Raw genomic sequence first — 20,420 nt, forward strand, 5'->3', positions numbered from 1 at the left:
TGCATCTAATAGTACATCTAAAGTGGACAAAATTGATGTTACATATGAATATAAAAAAAAATTTAGTAATATGAAAATACAGCTTTTGCAGAACCCTTGTAACCAACTTAACAAATTCACGTAAGATGTAAAAATGACGTATCGAATTTTTGCGCTTTGAATGATTTCAAGTATACCGTTTACAGAACCGCGATATCTGTTCCTGATGGAGAGCTATGAATTTGTAAACTTCGTGCTTCTATTTTTTTCAAACGGTCGAATATTTGAAAATTTTAATTCAAGCCATAAATCAAAATTCCGCTTTCAAGAGTCACTAGAATTTAACTTTCTCTCTCAAATGCAACAAATTTCATTAAAATCGGTCCATCGGTTATCTCAAAAGTTTTTGCGTTTTACATGTATTTGAATAGGCCGCGTCGGAGTTGGGCTCAAGCTAAAGCTACCTCTTCAATTCAATTTATAGTAAGATATGTTCCAGCAATGATTCTTTGAAAAATATAGACTTGCACTTCAATCACACAATAGTGAAAAAGCATCCACTTTATTAAGAATAAAAACAATGTCTATGCAAATGCTTGTTGCATTGAGTGTAGGATAAAAATTCAGTATGCAAGGTTATACCATTAAACAATGTTTGAATATGCTTATTCCCTTGCACACAAATTGTAGATTTAGCATGCAAGGTCGTCCAATAAAACAAAGCCCATGAATGGTTGTTTCCTTGTGTACCAAACAGATTGTTCATTGCATAAGGTGGTTCAATGAAAGCTGCTCTGCAGCTTTTATGTTTGCAACTTGATATCCAAGTCTGTCATGTCCGAGACCGATTCCACAAAAAACTCCTGTAAAAAAAAAAAAGCATCAACAAAACAGCTGGACCATTCCCAATAAATTTCTCACTCGCACAAGCATAACTTAAAGTGACACTAAAGAGAAAAGTCATTCGGGCTGTGTTAGTAAATTACCTTTGTACAATAGAAAAAAAAAAAGGCTCTTTCAGCGTGCGAACAGGCTTGTAAGCCAGAAAAGATGTGGAAACGAAACTATGGTGGCGACCCATCAGTATGTTCCCACACCAGCTTGCTGTGATGTCATGCATTTTATGGTGTCTTCTAGAGCCTAGTTAATTTTTCGTCAGCAAAGTTGGACAGTAATATTGAGATAGTTTACACCATAAAATGGGTTGTCCAAATGTTGCCCAAATCAGTCACAATGATGAGGAAACGGAGTGAGCCTGGCAGGAACATGACACAGGGATGCACCCATTTATGTTTTTCTCTCTCTCTCTCTCTCTCTCTCTCTCTCTCTCTCCCCCCCCCTGTTGTAATGCTTTATGGAAGCCTACTCTGAATTGGAGGAAAAGAAAAAAAAAACAGCACACTGAACAAAACCATGCATTAGAGGCTGCAACTCAATACAAAAGACACATTAAATGGAAGTGAAGAAGACCATACCTAGGACACCGCAAAGCAAGTAGAGCGCAGCAACGATTGAGAGCATGTCCATGAAGCCAAAGCAAAGTATGGAAGGCGGCTAGGGCAAAGGGCTTTGAGCATAAATACCACGTTCACAGGCATGAATGTAGAATTTTGCCAGCAGTTCCTGGACCCACCATTCAGTTACAAGTGCAACATATATGACTGTCCATAGCCTAGAGGAGGCCCTGATGTCACTGTCCACAAAGCCTTCCAGGACAACTTATGAGGCAGCTCCTGCTCCTTCTCACCTGAAGGCCCAACCACAAGAAACAAATATTTAATGGATTTTTGGCATCAGCGCCATTAAGAACAATGTGACGCCGGTTTACGCCCACTCTGCAAGCCAGATTACAGTGTTCACGGCGGAAGTGGTGGTCGAAGCAAGATGCAAACAAACTATGACCTCCGAGATGGCACAGCGTGCCACGTGAGCAAGCTCAGAGGCAATTCACAAACCAAGCTTCTGGCACTGCGGTCTGCGAGTGACTTGTCTGCATGGTTACCGAAGCAGCTGATCGCTCTCATGCGCTCCGATCAAAGCAAATAGTGCAGCCAGCTACGGCACCATCGACAATGATGTTTTGGTCTCTCTTCTTTCTGTTTCAGCTTCAGCAACAGACATTCTTCTGTGTCCGTGGAGAAATCTCGATCGTAACTACAGTGTATGAGAATGAAGTGCTGTGTGCCAATACTCACAGGCAGGGAGTGCCGGAGTGCGTACTAGCAAGCATGGAGTGTGTGCTAGCGAACTGGTGATGCTATGTCACTGGTAATACGTGTTTCAGTTTAGAGAACAACAGGGTGTCTACAAAGTTGACATTTTCAAATTCCATGAGTGACACAGAACTTTATGTCAAGACCGGCTGACACCATGTCACCAGATGCTGTCACTCTCAAGTAAGCATAAAAAAAAAAAGAGACTTAATTCAGTTTGAATAGTAAGGAGTAGTGTTTATTTTATTCAAACTAGAAAACTGAAAGAAGGGGATAGTAAAATGCACAGCAAATAAAGTGTATTCGAAAAAGAAAAATGATAAAGCCTATTGCAAATCGAGTCAAGCATTTTTAAATACAAATAGAAAGATGCATACAGAAGCAAATATTTTCGAAAATGAGCTCTTTATATCAAGTGATAGCAAGATCATTGGTATTAGGTCCGAACTTGTCACAAGTGAGATTTTCTAAGCAGCTGGAAAGTCAACCTCAACTGTCCTCACATACTCTTAGCCCATGCACAACGCCTCCGTTTTATGTTTCACTGCTTTCAAGAGTTTAGTTTGGTTTGGGTGAGGGTCACCTGCATCTTTGCGTCAGCCAACACTTTGCTTTTTGAGCTCAAGCTCCTACAAAGAAGAGGCGGCACAGTTCCTTCCTCTATCATTCCTCAGTGCGACGGTCATTTGTGTTCTTGTCTAATTCTGTTCAGCCCACGGACCATTTGAAGCATCTTCTTGGTCAGTTGTACAGTCAACGTTCGATTTTTCGTACTCCCTAGGGGCCACGAAAACGTCCGAAAAATCAAATCGGGCAGTCTGAAAAAATGAATACGTCTTTTACTGCCCTTAAGGGCTCAAATCCTCACAGGCCCGTCCGAAAAAGCTCTGAAGGCCTGCCAGTACACTTATTAAGCATATCGGTGCTTGTACTGTGATAGCAGACGGCGGGTGCACGCATGTATAGTTATGCAATACATACTGTGTCCCGTGACAACTGCCTTTCCCACGCTTGAAAAGCTTCACCGCGTAACATCGCCGTGCTGAGGCGAAGCTGCCTTTCGGCAACCGGCATTATGTAATGCGCCATGCTTTCTAAGCTTCGAAGCCAATCGCAAGGATTACAGAGGTGGAGTCGGTGCCGTTACTGACAGCGGCAATTCTTTCAATGAAAAACACGGCACCAAACGGCAAGGACCTTAATAAGCGAACTTTGAAGCAGCTAAGCTCAGCATTGCCGCTGCGGTCGCTACGGCTGCCAGCGGATCTGCGTGCGAGAGCGCTGGTTTGAGGCGGCAAGATAATAAAAAGGACGATGTTGGCTTAGATTAATACCGCTTCGGACCTGCAGTCGCGGCAAATAGTCCGGAAAATCTGACAGCGAACGGTTCTTGCATCTGCAATTACAGACATTCGTATACGTTGACTCTATGGGGCACGTGGTGGTGCTGCGAAGCCGTCCGCATTATCGGGAATTTAACAAAAAATCAGGCGTCTGGAAAATGGGCCTTTGACTGTACACTAGCAACTCCTCCACCTGACGACATGGCGTCAATGACAATTTGTTCCGATTTTTGTTCCCTTTCAATAAAATGACAGCTAATTTTCCCTGATTCAAGCATAAATTCCCCGAGTTTTCCCCAAGTATTTCCGGACTATTCAAAATCACTGAGAATTCTCAGTTTACCCGGTTAGTAGACACCCTGAACAAGTAAACTGCTGTACATATTTGCTCTAAAGCTAAAGACAATATTTATGAAGTTTCAAAGCTACAAGGCTTTATTAAGTAAAAATAAGTGTTGTGTTAGCACAACATTTTGCAAAATCGGCCATCTAAATTCGGTGCCTTTATAAGGGGAGGATCTGGCCATGTTGCGGCATGTTTGAAGTATGTCGAAGCAAAGAGTACCTTGCGATTGAGAGCCAAGCCTGCCTTTTTTCTTTTGTGTCATGTTGACTAAAGTGTTGCCAATCACAGTGTGCAACCAGCATTTTTAGCAACCGTTGTTATTTGCCCCATAAACGAAAATAATGAAGCCTTGAAATGACATGCAACTTCTACCACACTTTTTGCATTGCACCCATAGTTTCAGCAAGACATCCCACACTTTTCTTGCAACTCTCTGTCATTGCTCACTGCAATGTTTTTCAGCAAGGTCATCATTCCACTCAAAGCAAGTGGTAAATGCTGGGACAGGCCCCAGTTTACAAGGACAAGGCTTCAACCCTGCCCAGGAATTAACGAGTATGGATACCTGACGATGTCCAAGGGCCATTCTAAGCTGAACTGAGCATGTGACCATCTGATTTCGCCAGGAATTTTCTTTAGACTGCTTCACCAGCTCATGCACAAAGGTGAAGAATAAAGAATAGTGAATCCCGTCATGAAGTTTCTAGCCAACATGGAGACTACAGACATTATAGTCATCAAGCTACCCTATAACCTCAATGCAGAGAATGCCATAAACATGCACATCCACTGCTAGCTGCTCAAAAACGTGTTTTACAGTGTCGGGAAGGTAAAGTAAGATAAGAAATTGCAGGTTCAACTTTGAAAACACATGCTCAAGCCAGTTGTCCCTGTTATGCACGAAATGTGAGGGTTATCTGAGTGGCCCTCCAATCTTTTCAGGTGTTTGCTTTTTTGCTTTCCCGGCCAAGGAATAAAAAAAAAGATGCATGCATGCACAGAGAGAGAGAGAGAGAGAGAAGGGTATTTGAACTTCTTGCTGGCCTAAACATGGCACGCTGCTCTGGTCTGAAACCTAGAGTGAAGTCCTAGAGCCTGGCACCAATAATACTGTTACTATTGGAATGGGATTTATTTTTCAGAACAACTACTCACCAACAATACTTTTGGCAATTTGGCATGCAAATAAGCTTTGGTTCTTAATATACACTAGTTTCATATACTCCTTCTTAGCCCTCTGCATTAAATCAAAAACAACTGTGACAATATCTACCTTTTCTGCTGCCAAGTGAAGCAGTGCCACAAAAGCCACTGGAACATTAAGACTTTCCCGGTTGATATGGTTCAGTTGGGGTCCCACATGTTCATACAAGCTCCGAAAAGTGTGCTTAATAATGGCTGCCTTGTCAAGCACATTCGCAGAGCTTGGGATATTCTCCTGAAAGTAAGCCATTATTTAGCATGCAAGAAAACACTCCACATTGCCACATACAACATTTCTTTTCACGTACAACTTATCCAACCCCCCATTATAGCCTACAATTTCAAGCATACTTATCATAGTCAGAATCAGAAGAATTTTGAAGGCAAAGCACTAATTAAAATGAAATTAGTACAAACTGTTTTTAAATCAGTAACAGGAAAGCTGCTGCAGCTGTCGCTCCACCCCTCAACGGTCATACTCCTACTTTTTGTAACAGCACACTATTTAGTAATATCACCGAGAGCTCTCGAACGTAGATGATGTTTTTTTTTTTTGGCACAAAGGCCAAAAACAAGCAAAATGCACAGCAACAAGATGCAATAGGCCTGCACATGATGGCAGACTTCACCACTGTATGGAATGTTTTTGATGAAGATTATAAAAGAACAAATGGGACACTACTGCACAGGTCTGTTACGAACAATGTAATGGACTAAGTCAAGCTATGGGGATTTCATTTCATTTCACTACCTTAAAAACCCCTTGATAGGGGTATTACATAAGGGGTGGGAATACATTCGTACATTTCATTTCATTTTATTTGGGCCCATTTACAAGCAAAGAGAAGGGGCCAAGGTAAAAGCTGCTTATTGGCAGCTTGAGTGGTCCCTGGCCCCCTTTACATATTGGCAGACCTGTGGCCAAGGACACTTTCAGAAATGAAAAAATAAAGAGCAGTGGGTTACATCAATTGGACTAGTTGCATTTCTTAGCTCGCAGGACCTTTCTATAAAGTTACTCCATCCATCCATCCATTTCTTTCACTGTGAATACATATGGTTTTACGGAACCATGGTGATTTAAATCGTAGTTTTCGTCAAACAGATGAGCTCCGATGGTGTCAAGCCATGGATGTCAATGCCGGCTTCTAGATGAGAATTTAGTAGCCGTGGCAAGCTATTTGCAACCATTTGAGGGCCGCAATTTGTTCTTGAAAAGGGTATGAGCCATTTTTCAAGGCTGTGCGTCTCATATGTGGGTGTATTCTCTTTTAAGTTTGCTATATTTGTTATTAAATTGCTTCTATTTTTTACCTGAAAGTAGTAGGTGCGTAGGGGGGTTTGTTTGTAGAGATGATGACTTTTTGTTAAGTTGTATACTTGGTGAAAAGACCCTCAGTGTGCGAGTTGTATGGCCCATTTGCAATAGCGCGTATTATTTTATTTTTTGCATCAGTAATATTTTAGAGTGATTGGAAGCTGATGTCGTGCCCCATACAAGATGACAGTAATTTAAATGCGAGGCAGACAGTGCATTATAAATGATCAATTTAGCTGACGTTGATAAAAGGTAGCGATTTCGATGTAGTATACCTGTTACGCAGCTCAGTTTCTGGAGTACAAAATCCAAGTGAGCGTCCCATTACAATGTGTTGGTAAAGAATACGCCAAGTACTTTTACCGTGTCAACAACCTCTATTTTCTCAGAGTTGTAAAATATGTTGTGGGTCAATGGTGTACATGTACCTCTTTTTTTAACGATGACTGCTTGTGTTTTATTCGAGTTTACTTTTAAAAAGTTGTCCTGGCTCCATTTTGAGAGATGGGTTAAGAGGTTGTTCGCTGCACCAATGAGGCCTGTATAAGAGTTGTTTGATAAAAAAACACTCATTTCGTCTGTGTAGTTTATGGATTTTGCTTCTCGGTGGATAAGAACAATGTCGTTTATGTAGATATTAAACAGAAATGGACTAAGGATACTTCCCTGAGGGACACCTGTTTGTATTTGTCGTGTAGATGATATGCTAGTGTTTATAGACACATATTGCTGTCAATTTCTAAGTTAGGATGTCAGTAACTGAAGAGGAAGGCCCCTGATGCCATATCTTTCAAGCTTAAGTATTAGCAGCTCATGATTTATGCAGTCAAATGCTTTTGTGAAGTCTATGAATAGACCAATTACAAGTAACTTATTTTCGAGGTTGTGCAGTATGTATTCTTTCTGTGCTACAAGTGCTAGTTCCGTTGATTTACCTTGTTGAAAACCGTATTGAGCATCTGTTATTAGTTTATGTTTATTGCGGAAAGATGTTACTTGGTTAAGAATGATTTTTACAAGACCTTTAGAAAACTGCGGGAGAATAGATATCGGACGGTAATTTTTAAAATCAAGCTTGTCACCTTTCTTACATAGCACAATAACTTTTGCAATTTTCCTTTTTTCAGGAAAAGTACCTGATGGTATGCATAAGCTATAGATATAAGCTAATACTGGTGCAATGTCACAAATGACAATTTGCATAATACATAACTGAACATGCAAACAAAAAACCACATGAGCTAAAGTGCTACATACGTCAGTGCAAATACATAGACCTAAATAATACAAACTAAAATTGCACGAGTACCCGCCGTGGTTGCTCAGTGGCTATGGTGTTGGGCTACTGAGCACGAGGTCGCAGGATCGAATCCCGACCACAGCAGCCGCATTTCGATGGGGGCGAAATGCGAAAACACCTGTGCACTTAGATTTAGGTGCATGTTAAAAAACCCCAGGTAGTCGAAATTTCCGGAGTGCGTCATAATCAGAAAGTGGTTTTGGCACGTAAAACCCCATAATTTAAAGTTGAATGAGCATATAAGTCTGTTATCACAAGTCATTTTCATTGTGAAAATGACTTGTGATGTACCGACGACAATTAAAAATTAAGATTATATTATGGGGTTTTACATGCCCAAACCACGATCTGATTATGAGGCATGCCGTAGTGGGCGATTCCAGAAATTTAGAACCCCTTGAGTTCTTTAATGTGCATTTAAATCTAAGTACAAGGTTGTTTTTGCATTACACCCCCATCAGAATGCGACCGCCATGGCCGGGATTCGATCCCACGACCTCGTGCTTAGCAGCCCAACACCTTAGCCACTAAGCAGCCACGGCACGTCCGACAACAGTGATATGCTATTGCGCAGCCTCAAGAATGCAACTGTGGCAACTAAGAGAAAGGTAGGAATGGATGTGAATTACACACTGAGGCTGTCCAACTAGGATTATGAAGGATACTTTATATTGCAACATGCTGTAGTATTAAAGGGGCCTTGAACCACCCCTTGGGCTCGGTGAAATAACATAGTCCGTGCGTAGCATATGCTGTTATAATCTCAGCCAAGTTTTGCTGTCTACATGGTGCGTGGAGCTCACAAGCGGATCGAAGTCACCTTTCTCTCAAACGCTCTCTGTTCAACAGAAGGCTCGGTCCTCACTCTCTTCTAGACACACTATTTCTTCATTCTTTTAGACGGCTGCTATTGGCCAATAGCTGACATCAAGCTGCGGCCGGCTAGATGGCATAGATACTGCAGCTGCCACGGGGTACCGCCACGAGTCCACCGGCTAGGTGCACTGCGGCTCGCTGAGGACCACCGTGTATGGCTTATGTTTAGCGCGTCGTTGGCACTAAAGGTGGAAGTCGTGGCATCTAGGTTAACATCCAAAATGAAATTTGAACTGCACGCCACGGTGACATTTAAAAGGTGCAGCGTTGTGGGCACGCCCCACTGCACCCTAGCCTTTGCAGTGCAAGGCATTGAAGAACGAACGGGAGCACAGTGGAGGCCATGTTTGATTGCCAATAACTCCACTTCTGCTGAACGCATTGAAGTATTTTTTTGTGGCAAAGTATTTCTGAAATAGCCTATTTTCACTTCAAATTCCTTTCTCCACTTTGATGAAAAGTGGTTCAGTGCCCCTTTAAGACATAATTCTGAAAATTTTATTCCACCTGATATTTTGTATGAAGAGAAAAAAATTTTTCAGCTAAGAATCATGTCAGCTGGCCCCCCCATCTCTGTATTTCACTTTCGCCATATGGCGTATCCTTAACTGCATCAAAGAGGCTTACAGAATGCATTTACAGTTTAACCACACAATTTCGAGCAGTATGTTCATTCATTATTCCGTTGGTCATCAAAAGCAGTGATTGCATGCAACTTTGCCCACACGGAGTTTTAGAGGCAATAATAGAAAACAAATAAATAGTTTTAATCCATTTAATCAGCTGTTTTCTGGAGATGCACAAGGAGCAGATGAAGCGGACGCCTTGGAATTGACGGTGATGGATTAACTCGGCTCTGCAAAGGCGCGAGAAGTTGGGACATGGCAACGGTTTGCTGCTGTACTGTCTGCTAATACCCTGCTCTTCGGCAATCGTCATATAAATCTCACTCTAGTGGAACACGTCCTTGTAGGGGCTGTGCTTTATTGTACAGCACAGGGCCATGATTTTTGATCACATCAATTACCATAGCCACTGGCACTTTGGCCACTTTGTTCAACGTTAACATGGCAGTGCAGCTGCTGGTGAAACAGAATAACTTTTCACTTTCACCAAGGCCAAAGAATTGATCCGAGACCAATGAGGCTTGCCAGCAGATTTTGGGGTTTTTTTCTGCTTCCACCCGCTTCGAGACCAAGAGTGAATTTAGCCTAAAATTGGGGAGCGAGTTATGAATTTCGACTTGAAGTGTGGCTTCACGGCAAACAAATTTCGCCTCCAGGTGTTCTTTCACTGCAGTGCAGCTGACACTGCCATGAAACCACCTTTAGTGCACAGTTTTCCACCATTAGCGTCGCTGAAGAGGTTGGGAACAGAGCCATTGACGAAAGATACAACCTAGGCAATGCGTGCATCTGCGAATGGAGGCTACTTTTATAAAGATTTATGTATTGTATGCCGTTATTTATGTGGGTCATATGCCCTTACTTTGTTCCTTCTTTCCAGGGTGTTGTAACTGGGAGTGTTGCTTATATGCAGAAAAATTTGTATATATTCGTTCGTTTTGAATACTTCGAAAACTTCTACTGAAATTTGAGCCATGAAATAGCATAATATTCAGCTGGATATTCAAACCATTGAACATTCGTACAAGACTAGTTTTGGGCTTCTCAGGTAGTTGAAATGAGAATATGAAAGTTTCTTCAAAACAGAAAGGGTACCAAAGCAAGAGCTTTGATTGTTTTTGTCTATATAGTAAAGAACTGAAATTCATTATGTGCAAAGGTCTTACATGTAAGTGTAAAGTACTCTAAGGTTGACACTTGAGAATGAGACAATAATAAGGTGAAACAGAAGGAAGAGACCCAACCTTGTTGTCCATATTGCCAGTCAGTGTGCGCCACATTGCTTGTTTCATATCTTTCATGTCAAACCTCTTGAATGAAAATTGGAACTTTGGCGGCTGAAATAGCAAAATAGACACTATAAACAATTATGTCCCTCAGTAAGTTACAAGCATGTGAAGAAAACAGGCAATGAAACATAGCGGTACTATAATTGATAAAAATACAGTATTTATTTGAATCTAGGCCGATAGTTTTTTCAAATAATTATATACCAAACTCTAGGGTCGGCTTAGATTCGAGGATTTTAAAAAATGTGCCAGTTTGTAATTGAAAATTATAGATGTGGCGCATAGCTAGCGCCATCTAGAAAAGTCAGTATCGGTGTGCGGCGCGGCATTATTGTAATGGCACCAAAAAGGCAATGCCACTGCAGTGCCGCTTTCAATAGAAAAATTGTGCTCGTAAAATGTAAAATGTTTACGTAAAATGTTAAAATGTAAAATGTAAAGAGGCATCGTAAAATGTTCAAGCCGGGCAGGACTTAAGCATCGATGAGAAAAACGTCCATCGGAGGGGGAAACGGGAGACACCTTTTGCGTTTGCCACTGCGAGGAGATGACAACGATGACGAAGATAAGCACGCAATAACAGAGTTGTTCACCGAGATGGCACTGCGTTTCGATGCATAGAGCCGCGCAGCACTGTCTGCACATACGTGGGTGCGCAGACGTGAGCTTGTGCATGCTTGCAAGCGTACAAGGCTAGCAGCGATGCTAACCTACAGTGAGCTCGGCATGTTTATATTAAGTAAATGCTGTTTTCATTTTGTGAACGCTGCCCTCACTTTTTTGTCCGGCTTACATTCTAAGCAAGTTCATTTTTTCTGGCTTCGGAAATTTGGGGGTTGGCTTAGAATCGGGGTCAGCCTAGATTGGAGTATATACAGGAACAAAAAGAAGGTAAATGAAAGTGGACGACAAGACAACTTGCCAAAGATGGAAGCATGGCAAACATCTTCCACATTATGCATGCAATGCTTAAGCATAAAGCTACCACAGCAGCCATCCTCCCATCAACCTTCTGGTGTTTTTGTCTACCTGTACAAGATTAGCACTGGGAGCATCAACCAGCACAACCAGGCAGACGTGCAACATCTTTTCCACTGTAGGCGTCCCGTAGTATGTGAACTTATGAGCAGACAACTGGATAATACAACCTTGCATGCAACCTCATGGCATCAATACTGTCAAATCCTAGGCTCTTGATATGCAGTGAGCAAGAATAAGAGAAATCGAGGGGCTCAATTATTTGGTCCCTTGGCTCAACCATTTTTTTTTTTTTACAGTAAATCCAGGAAAATGGCAATTGCCGGTTAAACAGAAGAGCCTCTAAATTGATTGGTTTTGTATTTGGATAATGCAAAAAAACTGTCACTAACCGGAACCAAAATTTTAGCAACTCTCAGTGAACAGAACCACCAGAAGCAAGCTTTGCACATTTTTTTTTTTTCAGGCCACAATCTGATTTTGATGCAATAACTGTATGCTATGCTGAAAGCCACCCTTAAAAGGCTGTGGCAAAGACTCAAGCAAGCAAAAATATGACAGATATTTAATGCATAGCACGTGCATCCCAGACAGCCTAACAGCACTGCCACTCGCCCCAAAGATGGCCGAAATAAGAATGACTGAAATTTCGGATGCCATAGAGCATGCCGTTCCATAATCGGGACTCCACCAGCATGATTTTCTGTTAATTTAGCGACCGAGTTGAGCAGTAAGAGCAATGTTATTGCTTTGATTTGTCAGCGGTGTCTCTTCTAAACCAAAACTAGCACTAGCACCAGAATTCAGAAACTGACAACCGTGTCCTAACAATGAGACAAACCAGCTGCTACATTTACTTCTTGATGCTCAACATTTTTAAGAGTGTTAAGATGGTGCATGGCATAGAGTGCTGTAACTCTGCCCATCTTTCTCAGTGAATGGAACTCCTGTTATTTGGAACATATTTCTCCAGTCCCTTGAGGGTCCGTTTAAAAAGATTCTACTGTAGTTACAATAATATTAAGCAGAAAATGAAGCCAGAATATTATTATGCACATCCAGGATGTTTTTAAGGTTATATGTGTATTCCTAACAGTTTAACAAACTTATATGCAATTTAGTGGCACAGGCTTCAGTGGCAAAAGCTTGAGTGGTAAAAGCTTCAGTGGCAAAGATCTCTGGAGGCTGGTCACTATATGTGATGTGATTCTAAAAATTCACCAACGATTACCATACTCCCTAATGCGAAATTTGAGTGCAGTTCTATACGTGTTTTAATTTCATGTGTCGATATTTTGTATTATGATTATATAGGTTTATATTAGGATGAGAACACTGTGAGTAGCACACTTTGTGTCCATAAAGACAACACATGCTACTCTGACACCATATGCATACCTGCCAACCTGAAGATTTGGAAATTCGTAAAACTATCATGGGGATCCGGATGCAGGGGTGCGGCAGCACAATTTTTTTTTTTTAAGGGACCGCAAGTGAAATCCGCATCTTGGAGAGTAAAGAGCGAAAACTCCACTGGGGCACAATTTATTTTTGCAATTATATTTTGCTGTTGCCAACTTTGCCTGCTTCAGAAACTTCTCCGTGTAGGTTTGCTCAAAGCAAGTACCACTCTGGTGCCCCTTGACCATCAGCAGACTTTGGAGTGTTTTCTCACAGTGCTGAATATTCTTTCACATTCAGCATTGCTTTGGCGAATGGAGAGAATACCCAGCATAACCACTGAAATTCTGTGGAACCTGAGCAATCTGTCGACACTTTGAACGCTTTCTAATTGCGGCCACTGCACGTCACACCTTGGCTCATTCAATATGTTGGCTGGAACCTGATATGTTTGCAAGTTGGCAAACTCGACTTCAAGTGTGTCGATTGCTTGTTCTTTTGATTCGCCACTCTGCTGGGGTAGGATAGCAGGGAACGCCATAATAAAATGACGTATGCTGTTGAATGAAGCAGTTTTCAGAGCTTGTACTTGAGCAACCTCAGCCATCTTGAGATTGAAGTCTTCTAGCGGGAATTTGTGGCAAATGTAATTGCACGCTGCCGTTAAGTACAGACGTACAGCAGAGAAGAACTGCTCTCTCTCAATGCAGCGCAGTGTCTCAAGCACAGAGTAGGTTGTGCTGCCAATGGCTATGTCTTGATTCCCATTCTGGTTCTCTGCAGCTCCATAGTCAACTTCCAGGAATGAATGACATGCCTTGACGACACCTGGGTGCACTAATCCACTCAGGAGATCCTTGAAAAGGCGGTTTAAGAGGCCCCTCAGTACATGAATCTGAGAAGCCTGTGCGTTAAGAAGGCAGTTTGCCTTCTCAAAAAGCATAACATTTTGGAGAAAAAGACAGCATGCCCGGTTTAGCTCCGATGATAAAAAATAAAACAGGCGCTCCTCACGGGTCATGTGGCTGGCTTCCCCAGAAGCCCCGGTATGAAGTTTGTTTTTTTGCTTGAGGTCCAGAATGAGCTCCTTTTCTCTTTAGCGAGAGTTCATCACCGTTTGTGCTTTTGTTCCCCGAGGCCTGCAGCAGCCTTGTGAAGATATGTAGCAGCAGATGTGTGGGGCCAGTGCAGGGTTCTTGGAGGTTTGTGCAGTCTTCGGAATTTGGTACGACTCCAAAAACAATCTCTGCTATTTGCACTGCTTTGTTTCAACCTTTACAGGAAGACATGAAGCTCCTTTTTGGGCGGCCAAGTTGAGGAGATGCACGGGAAACCAGCCTCTATCAAACCTGGTTGAGCCTCTCTGAATACAGTAGAAACACTGTTTTTCTTGCCGATCATGAGATTGGCATTGTCCGAACATACAGCCAACAGGTTTCCAATAGGCAAATTCCGAGACTTCATCTCAAACAGAACCAGATTTGCAATATTGTGGCCCGTTGCTTCCTTTTGGATTGTCCCGAGGAAAAGAAGGCGGCTTTCGACTCTACTCGTTTCTTTAACGAAATATGTCACAACAATAGGGTAAAGCTGCATATCTCTACTGTTACTGCCATTCACAGTGATCGAAAATACTTGCCGCTTTAGGGCATCCAGCAAAGGAATCTCCGCGTTGGTGACCATTCCCCGAACAATTGACGTCGTCTTTGCTCATCTGCAGGCATAGCATTTTGCTTCTTCGCACTTGGGGAACATCTTCAGGAAAAGCGGTCAGGCATGATCGCTGATACTCAGTGGGATGTTGTGTTCAACTAAAAACGCCGTGAAGAGGCATCCTACACGAATCACACTAAGGTAATTGTCGGTGCGTAGAAAAGTTGCTAGGCATGGCTGGCTGTCCGCGGCTAGCACATTGTCAGACTTGCCGCCATGCGAGACGTTCACATCACAGGCACACATCGTGCAGAATCCGAACTTCTCCCCTTTCTTCGAAGGCACGAAGCACGGAAATTCTGCCGTGTATGATTTCAAAAACACTTGGAAGTACTGTCGGGGCTTCGAGCCCGCCACTGCACTGGAAAGCTCCTACAAGCCGGAGTTGCACTGCGCCCGACGCGGCAGCTAGTCACACAAAAGGCGAGGCCAACACTGCAGTGACTGAAGCTGACTGAAGTCTGAACTCAAGTGCCCGCACGAACAAAGGCAACAGCATGGCAACAGGTTTGTGGAGGCGCTAGAGGTGCTATCACCACTATGGGGAACCAGCGCTGGATAGGTGGCACGTCGAAAAGAGTGCTTTGCACACCACCCTGGCGACGAAACACGGCATATTACAGCCTCGCGACCAGACGACACACACGTGTGCGGCCGTATTATAGTTCGTATGTTTCCGTTTTCCCGCCGCTTCAAGCGGACAGTTTTCGTAAAGAAGCTAGCGCCATCAAGTGAAGAAATGACGAAACAAGCTTTTTAAACTTTATATATTTTTCACAGTGTGTCGCAGCGAGCACGTGTGCTTCTTTAACGGTTGCGCCATATGGTTGCGCCGTGGTCCGTTGCCATGCTTGCGTGGCAGCCTGCCTCGCAAATCTAGCAGCTATGGCTCCGGTCATGCTGCGCTATGGTTTCGGAAGTATTAGTTGGCCTGAAGACATTCCATATTTCTCTGGCTAGACATAAAATATTCTGATGTTACTTCGCCACAGCAGTCAATGGAGAAGAATTAAGCTTTATCGCATCAGCTGACTCGCGCAAGCAAAGGTTTGAGTGCTCCGCTGCTGGATCCGTAACAACGCTGGCTACATTTAGCACTAATAACATAAATTTACCGGATGCATCTCAGCCCCGAGTCCTCATCCGCATGCGCATTTTTAAAAACACATAGGCGGCTTAGTCGCGGGTGCGCCGGCAGTATGCGCACGCAACTCGTGTTGCAACGCAGCTTCCCTTCCACATAATTCTTGGCAATGAATGGATAATATTTACCTTTCGTATCGTTCGCTTGGTTGTGGTGGCGTCGGAAGGGACTTGGCGGTAGTATTGCGAAGGAAAAATGGTTGGTACATATGCCGGATGGTGCATGCTATTGCTCATTTTGTTTCCGACGAAATGCCGACTGCAGATTCTGCTGTTTGGTACTGTCTGCCATGGCTGACAGTCTTCACTATCGAATAAACCAAGCACACACACGAAATTCGATTTAGAAACCAGCCCGACACCGCTTGGGCGACAAGACGGGAACTTACTTCGCTCGCCTGACTGCTCGGATCTAACGCCGCCTCCGTTCTTGTTCTTAGGGTTCAGATGGAAAGACGCAGAAGGATACATCCTCCCTCAACCCGACATAGTTGTGGCACCTGTATACGCAACAGTATTGTCGGCGTGCTTTTGTTTTCCTTCGATTTTCGGGGCATGCAACGCCACTACCAGTAGCAATTTTCTTCCGCGGCTGTGGCTGCATTGTGCACGTTCTGACCGCCAGGGCGGCGCTGCAGGCATCGTCAAAACTCCAGTGCTGGTTCTCCATTGAGCTTTGGATATGGATTCGTGACCCTCCCTAGTAGTCGACAGAAGTCACTACAACCTTGCAGCTGCTGATGATGATACCACAAATACGTATTGCCCTCTTGTGTCGGCGCAAGGTACCAGGGTGTAGTTTTAGTACACTTTCTCATTTTTCCCCCCCAAATAAAATGTTTTCCACAAAATTTCAAGCAAGATTTGTAAAATTGTAAGACTGCTCAAAATTCTTACATCTTACAGAAAATTCGGAAGAGTTGGCAGGTATGCATATGGTAGCCGTCGTTGCCGCACAGCCTGCCTTGTGCAGCACTACGCTTTTCTTCTCACGCTTTCACTGCACTAACGACGAGAGCGGCCCTTTTTTGCGGGGAAATCGTGCCACCACTGTCAGCGGCGACAACACCTAAGAGAGGGCCACATCGAGCCACTCGTAGCTGCTCGCCACTGCCCCTTGCAAACGGCACACAAACTGGCACAATGGATTGACCTGAGCAGCTGACACCGCAAATGAGCATAACCCTCCTCACCTCATGCCACCCTAGCCCCCTTCAGAAGCACAGATGAGATCGCCCAAGTGGCGGCAGAAGCCGTGGCTACCGGCAACTTGGCGCACGAGCAGGCCATTTCCCTCTGCTCTTCCTCCACTTTCCCTGTAGCTGCCTCCGCCTCCTCCTCCGCTTCCGCTTCTTTCCTCGCGCGCTCTTCTTTCATCTACTGCTGCATTCTGCGTTTGCTTTTATCTTTTGCCTGTGCTTGTTTGCTCGGTTACGAGGTGCAACGCCACCGAGGCATGTCGACGCTCAATGCAGGTATGGGTGCTTAAGAGCTGCACTCTAAAATGCTATCATGGTTATCCTATACCACAAGTGACTAGAAAACTTGCACAACTGTCACACAGAGGCTTTCTATGGCCATTGAAACGACTGACCATTGGATCAACTGAGATCAACCACAGTCAATTATTTTCTTAAGTTAAATGGCCGTCGAATGCAGCCCCGCACTGGCTAAATGGTGAAAAGAAATTTAGTCTAGAAATTGTTAATCATAAAAAACTTCGACAATAGACAGTTTAAGTTTAGCATTTGCAACCAAACGTAAACGCATTACATACGTAAAGAAATAGTGTTGTCATCACTGCGCATGCTCTGAACGTTACTGGATTTCTGTGGTTTACGTATGCCATGATAACATACGTTACTTGGAGAGTTTAATGTTCGAATGTTTACGTACGCTAAGAAATAGCACTGTAGAACATGGCGGCGCCCATGGCTCCCGCTTCAGCATGAATTCTCGTGATGGTTGCGCTCTGACTCGCGTTGATCGCTAGGAACTATTGAAATGAGCTTTCGCTTTCTCTGAACTCACCTGAAACGTTAGTTATGAGCGCATAGCGCGTCCAATTTTTTAGACTGTTCGGCGATTCTGGCACCCATAGATAGATAAAGATAAAGCAAATAATAATAATAATAATAATAATAATAATAATAATAATAATAATAATAATAATAATAATGCAGTCTGACATTCTATATGCAAAAACACAAACTGATTATGATGCACACTGCAGTAAGGGACTCCAGTTTAATTTTGGCCACCTATATTCCTTCAATATGCACCTAACTATAAATACACAAGCATTTTTGCATTTCATCCCCATCAAAATGCACCTTCCAAGATCAGGATTGAAGCTAAGATGTCAAGCTTATCAAAAATTTAATTACGGGGTTTTATGAGCCAAAACCACAATCTGATTATGAGGTACGCTGTAGTGGGGGACTCCAGTAATTTCGAGCATCTGGGTTTTTGAACGTGCATTTAAATTTAAGTACATGGGTGTTGTAGGATTTCGCCCTTATCGAAATGCGACTGCAGTGGCAGGAGACGTTAAGCTTATCAGCGCAATGCCATTGCCACTAAGCTACCATGGTGGGTAATATATAAAGCTAATGGACAATGAAGCCAAGGAAAGCAAAGAGGAAATCTTTCACTGAAATGTACAACAAAATACTAATGACTTCATTAGTGCCACGAGTTTGCAGACATTGAATGCAGTATGAGAAAATGGAGCCTGCAAAGACAACTGTGTTAGTGAACAAACCTTTGGATGGAAAGGAACCAAAGGTTTGAGCTCAGGTCGCGGTGGTGGTGGCGGCAAAAGTTCCACTGGATTAGGTGGGCCGACGTCAACAGCATGGTCCAGAGACATGTTGGAATCATCATTCATCTGGCAAGAAACAGGGACACAGAGATGGCTAAACTTTGCAACAATAAAATACAGAGCCAACCAAGGCTTTAGCATTGTGCCACAGTGGATTGCAGTGAACAGATGGCCTATATTGAGGGAAGTTCTTATTATAAAGCTAGAATTATCAAACTTTAGACAATGATAGCGTATTATTGATTTTTATTTTATTATGGTTAGAACAGTAAAATATTGTCTTTTCTGTGAAGGTTCTTTCACATGCTAAGCTTTTGCGACAGTTATCATACAACAGGCTAATTTTTTACTTTTTACTGTAAATTGCATAAGAAAAAATGATGTACAGTGCTCAGTGATTGAAACACGATACTCGGATCGCATGGCAGATGGCACTTGGGTGGGGAGGGAAGGGGAGGGCAATGCAGTCACAATGCACCAGAAAGCCTCTTGCTTTCATGTGATAACAAAAATGCATCAACTCGGTGCCCACTGCACCAGTGACATAAAAAAAAAACACCGGCAGCCATGCGCACCGTATACCGCATTTCGATTGCTGAGCTCTGTACATAAAGGACATTTTTCAAAGATAATGATAATTCTGAGTGCTTGTGAGAAATGTTTTCTTCAGATTCTTAAGTACGTATCAAAGATAACCTATACATATCCAGGTAATTGTGCACTAAGAACAGTGAAGAGCATATTATAAAAGTTCATTATATGACAGTTAGGCAAAGCACCACACAAACAACTGATTTAAAAATGAACCCATAAAGCAGTAACAAAAATGCTTTTGCACGGATGACATGCAGAGATGCTGAGATGACAAAAAGAATGGATAATGCCGTTTTTTTTCTTCATTACAGTATGGCATGAAGAAAGGCTATATCGATATTAAGTGGTTCTTGTATATCTCCAAGTCAATGTTGCAGCTACTGCCCATGCAACAAATGGACGATGCACAAACAGGGCCACATTTATACCTTCCGGTCTTAAGCTGTGGAATTACCTACGTTGTGCAAATAGGCCACTCAATCAACATGATGGAATGAGAGAACACACGAACAATTTAAAGAAGGATTTGAGTGTAAATATTTCAGTGCAGTACAAATCTTGCCCCTATGAGCCACATTTTCCTGATGTGTGGATCTGGGGAAGAAGATAAAGCTGTGTGGGAACTGTTCAGCATTTCACATCCAAATCAATAGTCAAGCTTGTTAGTTAAACCTGTTTCCTTACACAGTAGACTTCCGCTGGTTCGACTCCGGTTAATTTGGTTTTTCATTTAATTCAACCTCGACTGAAGGTCCCAGCCAGTGCCCATGCATTTCTATGGGCCCCAACCTCCGTTATTTTAAGGGGGTACTGACACAAAATTTCAAAGTCGAGTTAACGTGCGAGATTGATTTATGTGGGCACACACACATCGTCTGCAAAATATGAGCGGCGAAGACAGCTCAGAACATATCTAAAATCAATTTTAAAGTATGTGCGCGCAGCCAACCGCAAAACACAGCACCTTGTGACATCGACACAAAGAAAGGAATGTAAACAACCGAAAAAACGCTAGATCACCAGTTTGCGCTGCCATCAGGACGGGCCCTGCGAGCAAGTTTCTCGCCGCTCCGATCGTCCTGGTGTCTTTTTTTTCTCCCTGGTCATGACGCTGACCTCTTTCGCTGCTGACAGCAGCACAAAAATCAGCAAAAATTTGTTTCTGACATGAAATAACTCATAAAGTGACCTCGAAAGTGTGCATGTTATAAAACGTTGCGCTATATAGTAAATCAATAAAGAAAAAATCAGACATCCACCAGTTCGTAGCAATT

The 20,420-nt window shown here is 42.9% G+C and overlaps 1 protein-coding gene across 2 annotated transcripts in view; it reads right to left on the reverse strand.

Annotated features, from left to right (window-relative positions):
• Positions 1–522: 522 nt before the first annotated feature.
• The window catches only part of barr (non-SMC condensin I complex subunit H), a 74,951-nt gene continuing 55,053 nt past the window's right edge, over positions 523–20,420 (reverse strand). For both annotated transcript variants that reach the window (XM_075677171.1, XM_075677170.1), the window contains exons 14-17: positions 18,493–18,618; positions 10,449–10,541; positions 5,155–5,319; positions 523–842 (exon numbers count right to left, since the gene is read on the reverse strand). In XM_075677171.1, the coding sequence (XP_075533286.1) occupies positions 783–842; positions 5,155–5,319; positions 10,449–10,541; positions 18,493–18,618 (444 nt within the window). In that variant the 3' untranslated portion in view covers positions 523–782. The remainder of the gene's footprint in view (positions 843–5,154; positions 5,320–10,448; positions 10,542–18,492; positions 18,619–20,420) is intronic.

The sequence above is a fragment of the Dermacentor variabilis genome, unplaced genomic scaffold (assembly GCF_050947875.1).
Source record: "Dermacentor variabilis isolate Ectoservices unplaced genomic scaffold, ASM5094787v1 scaffold_12, whole genome shotgun sequence".
Taxonomy (NCBI): domain Eukaryota; kingdom Metazoa; phylum Arthropoda; class Arachnida; order Ixodida; family Ixodidae; genus Dermacentor; species Dermacentor variabilis.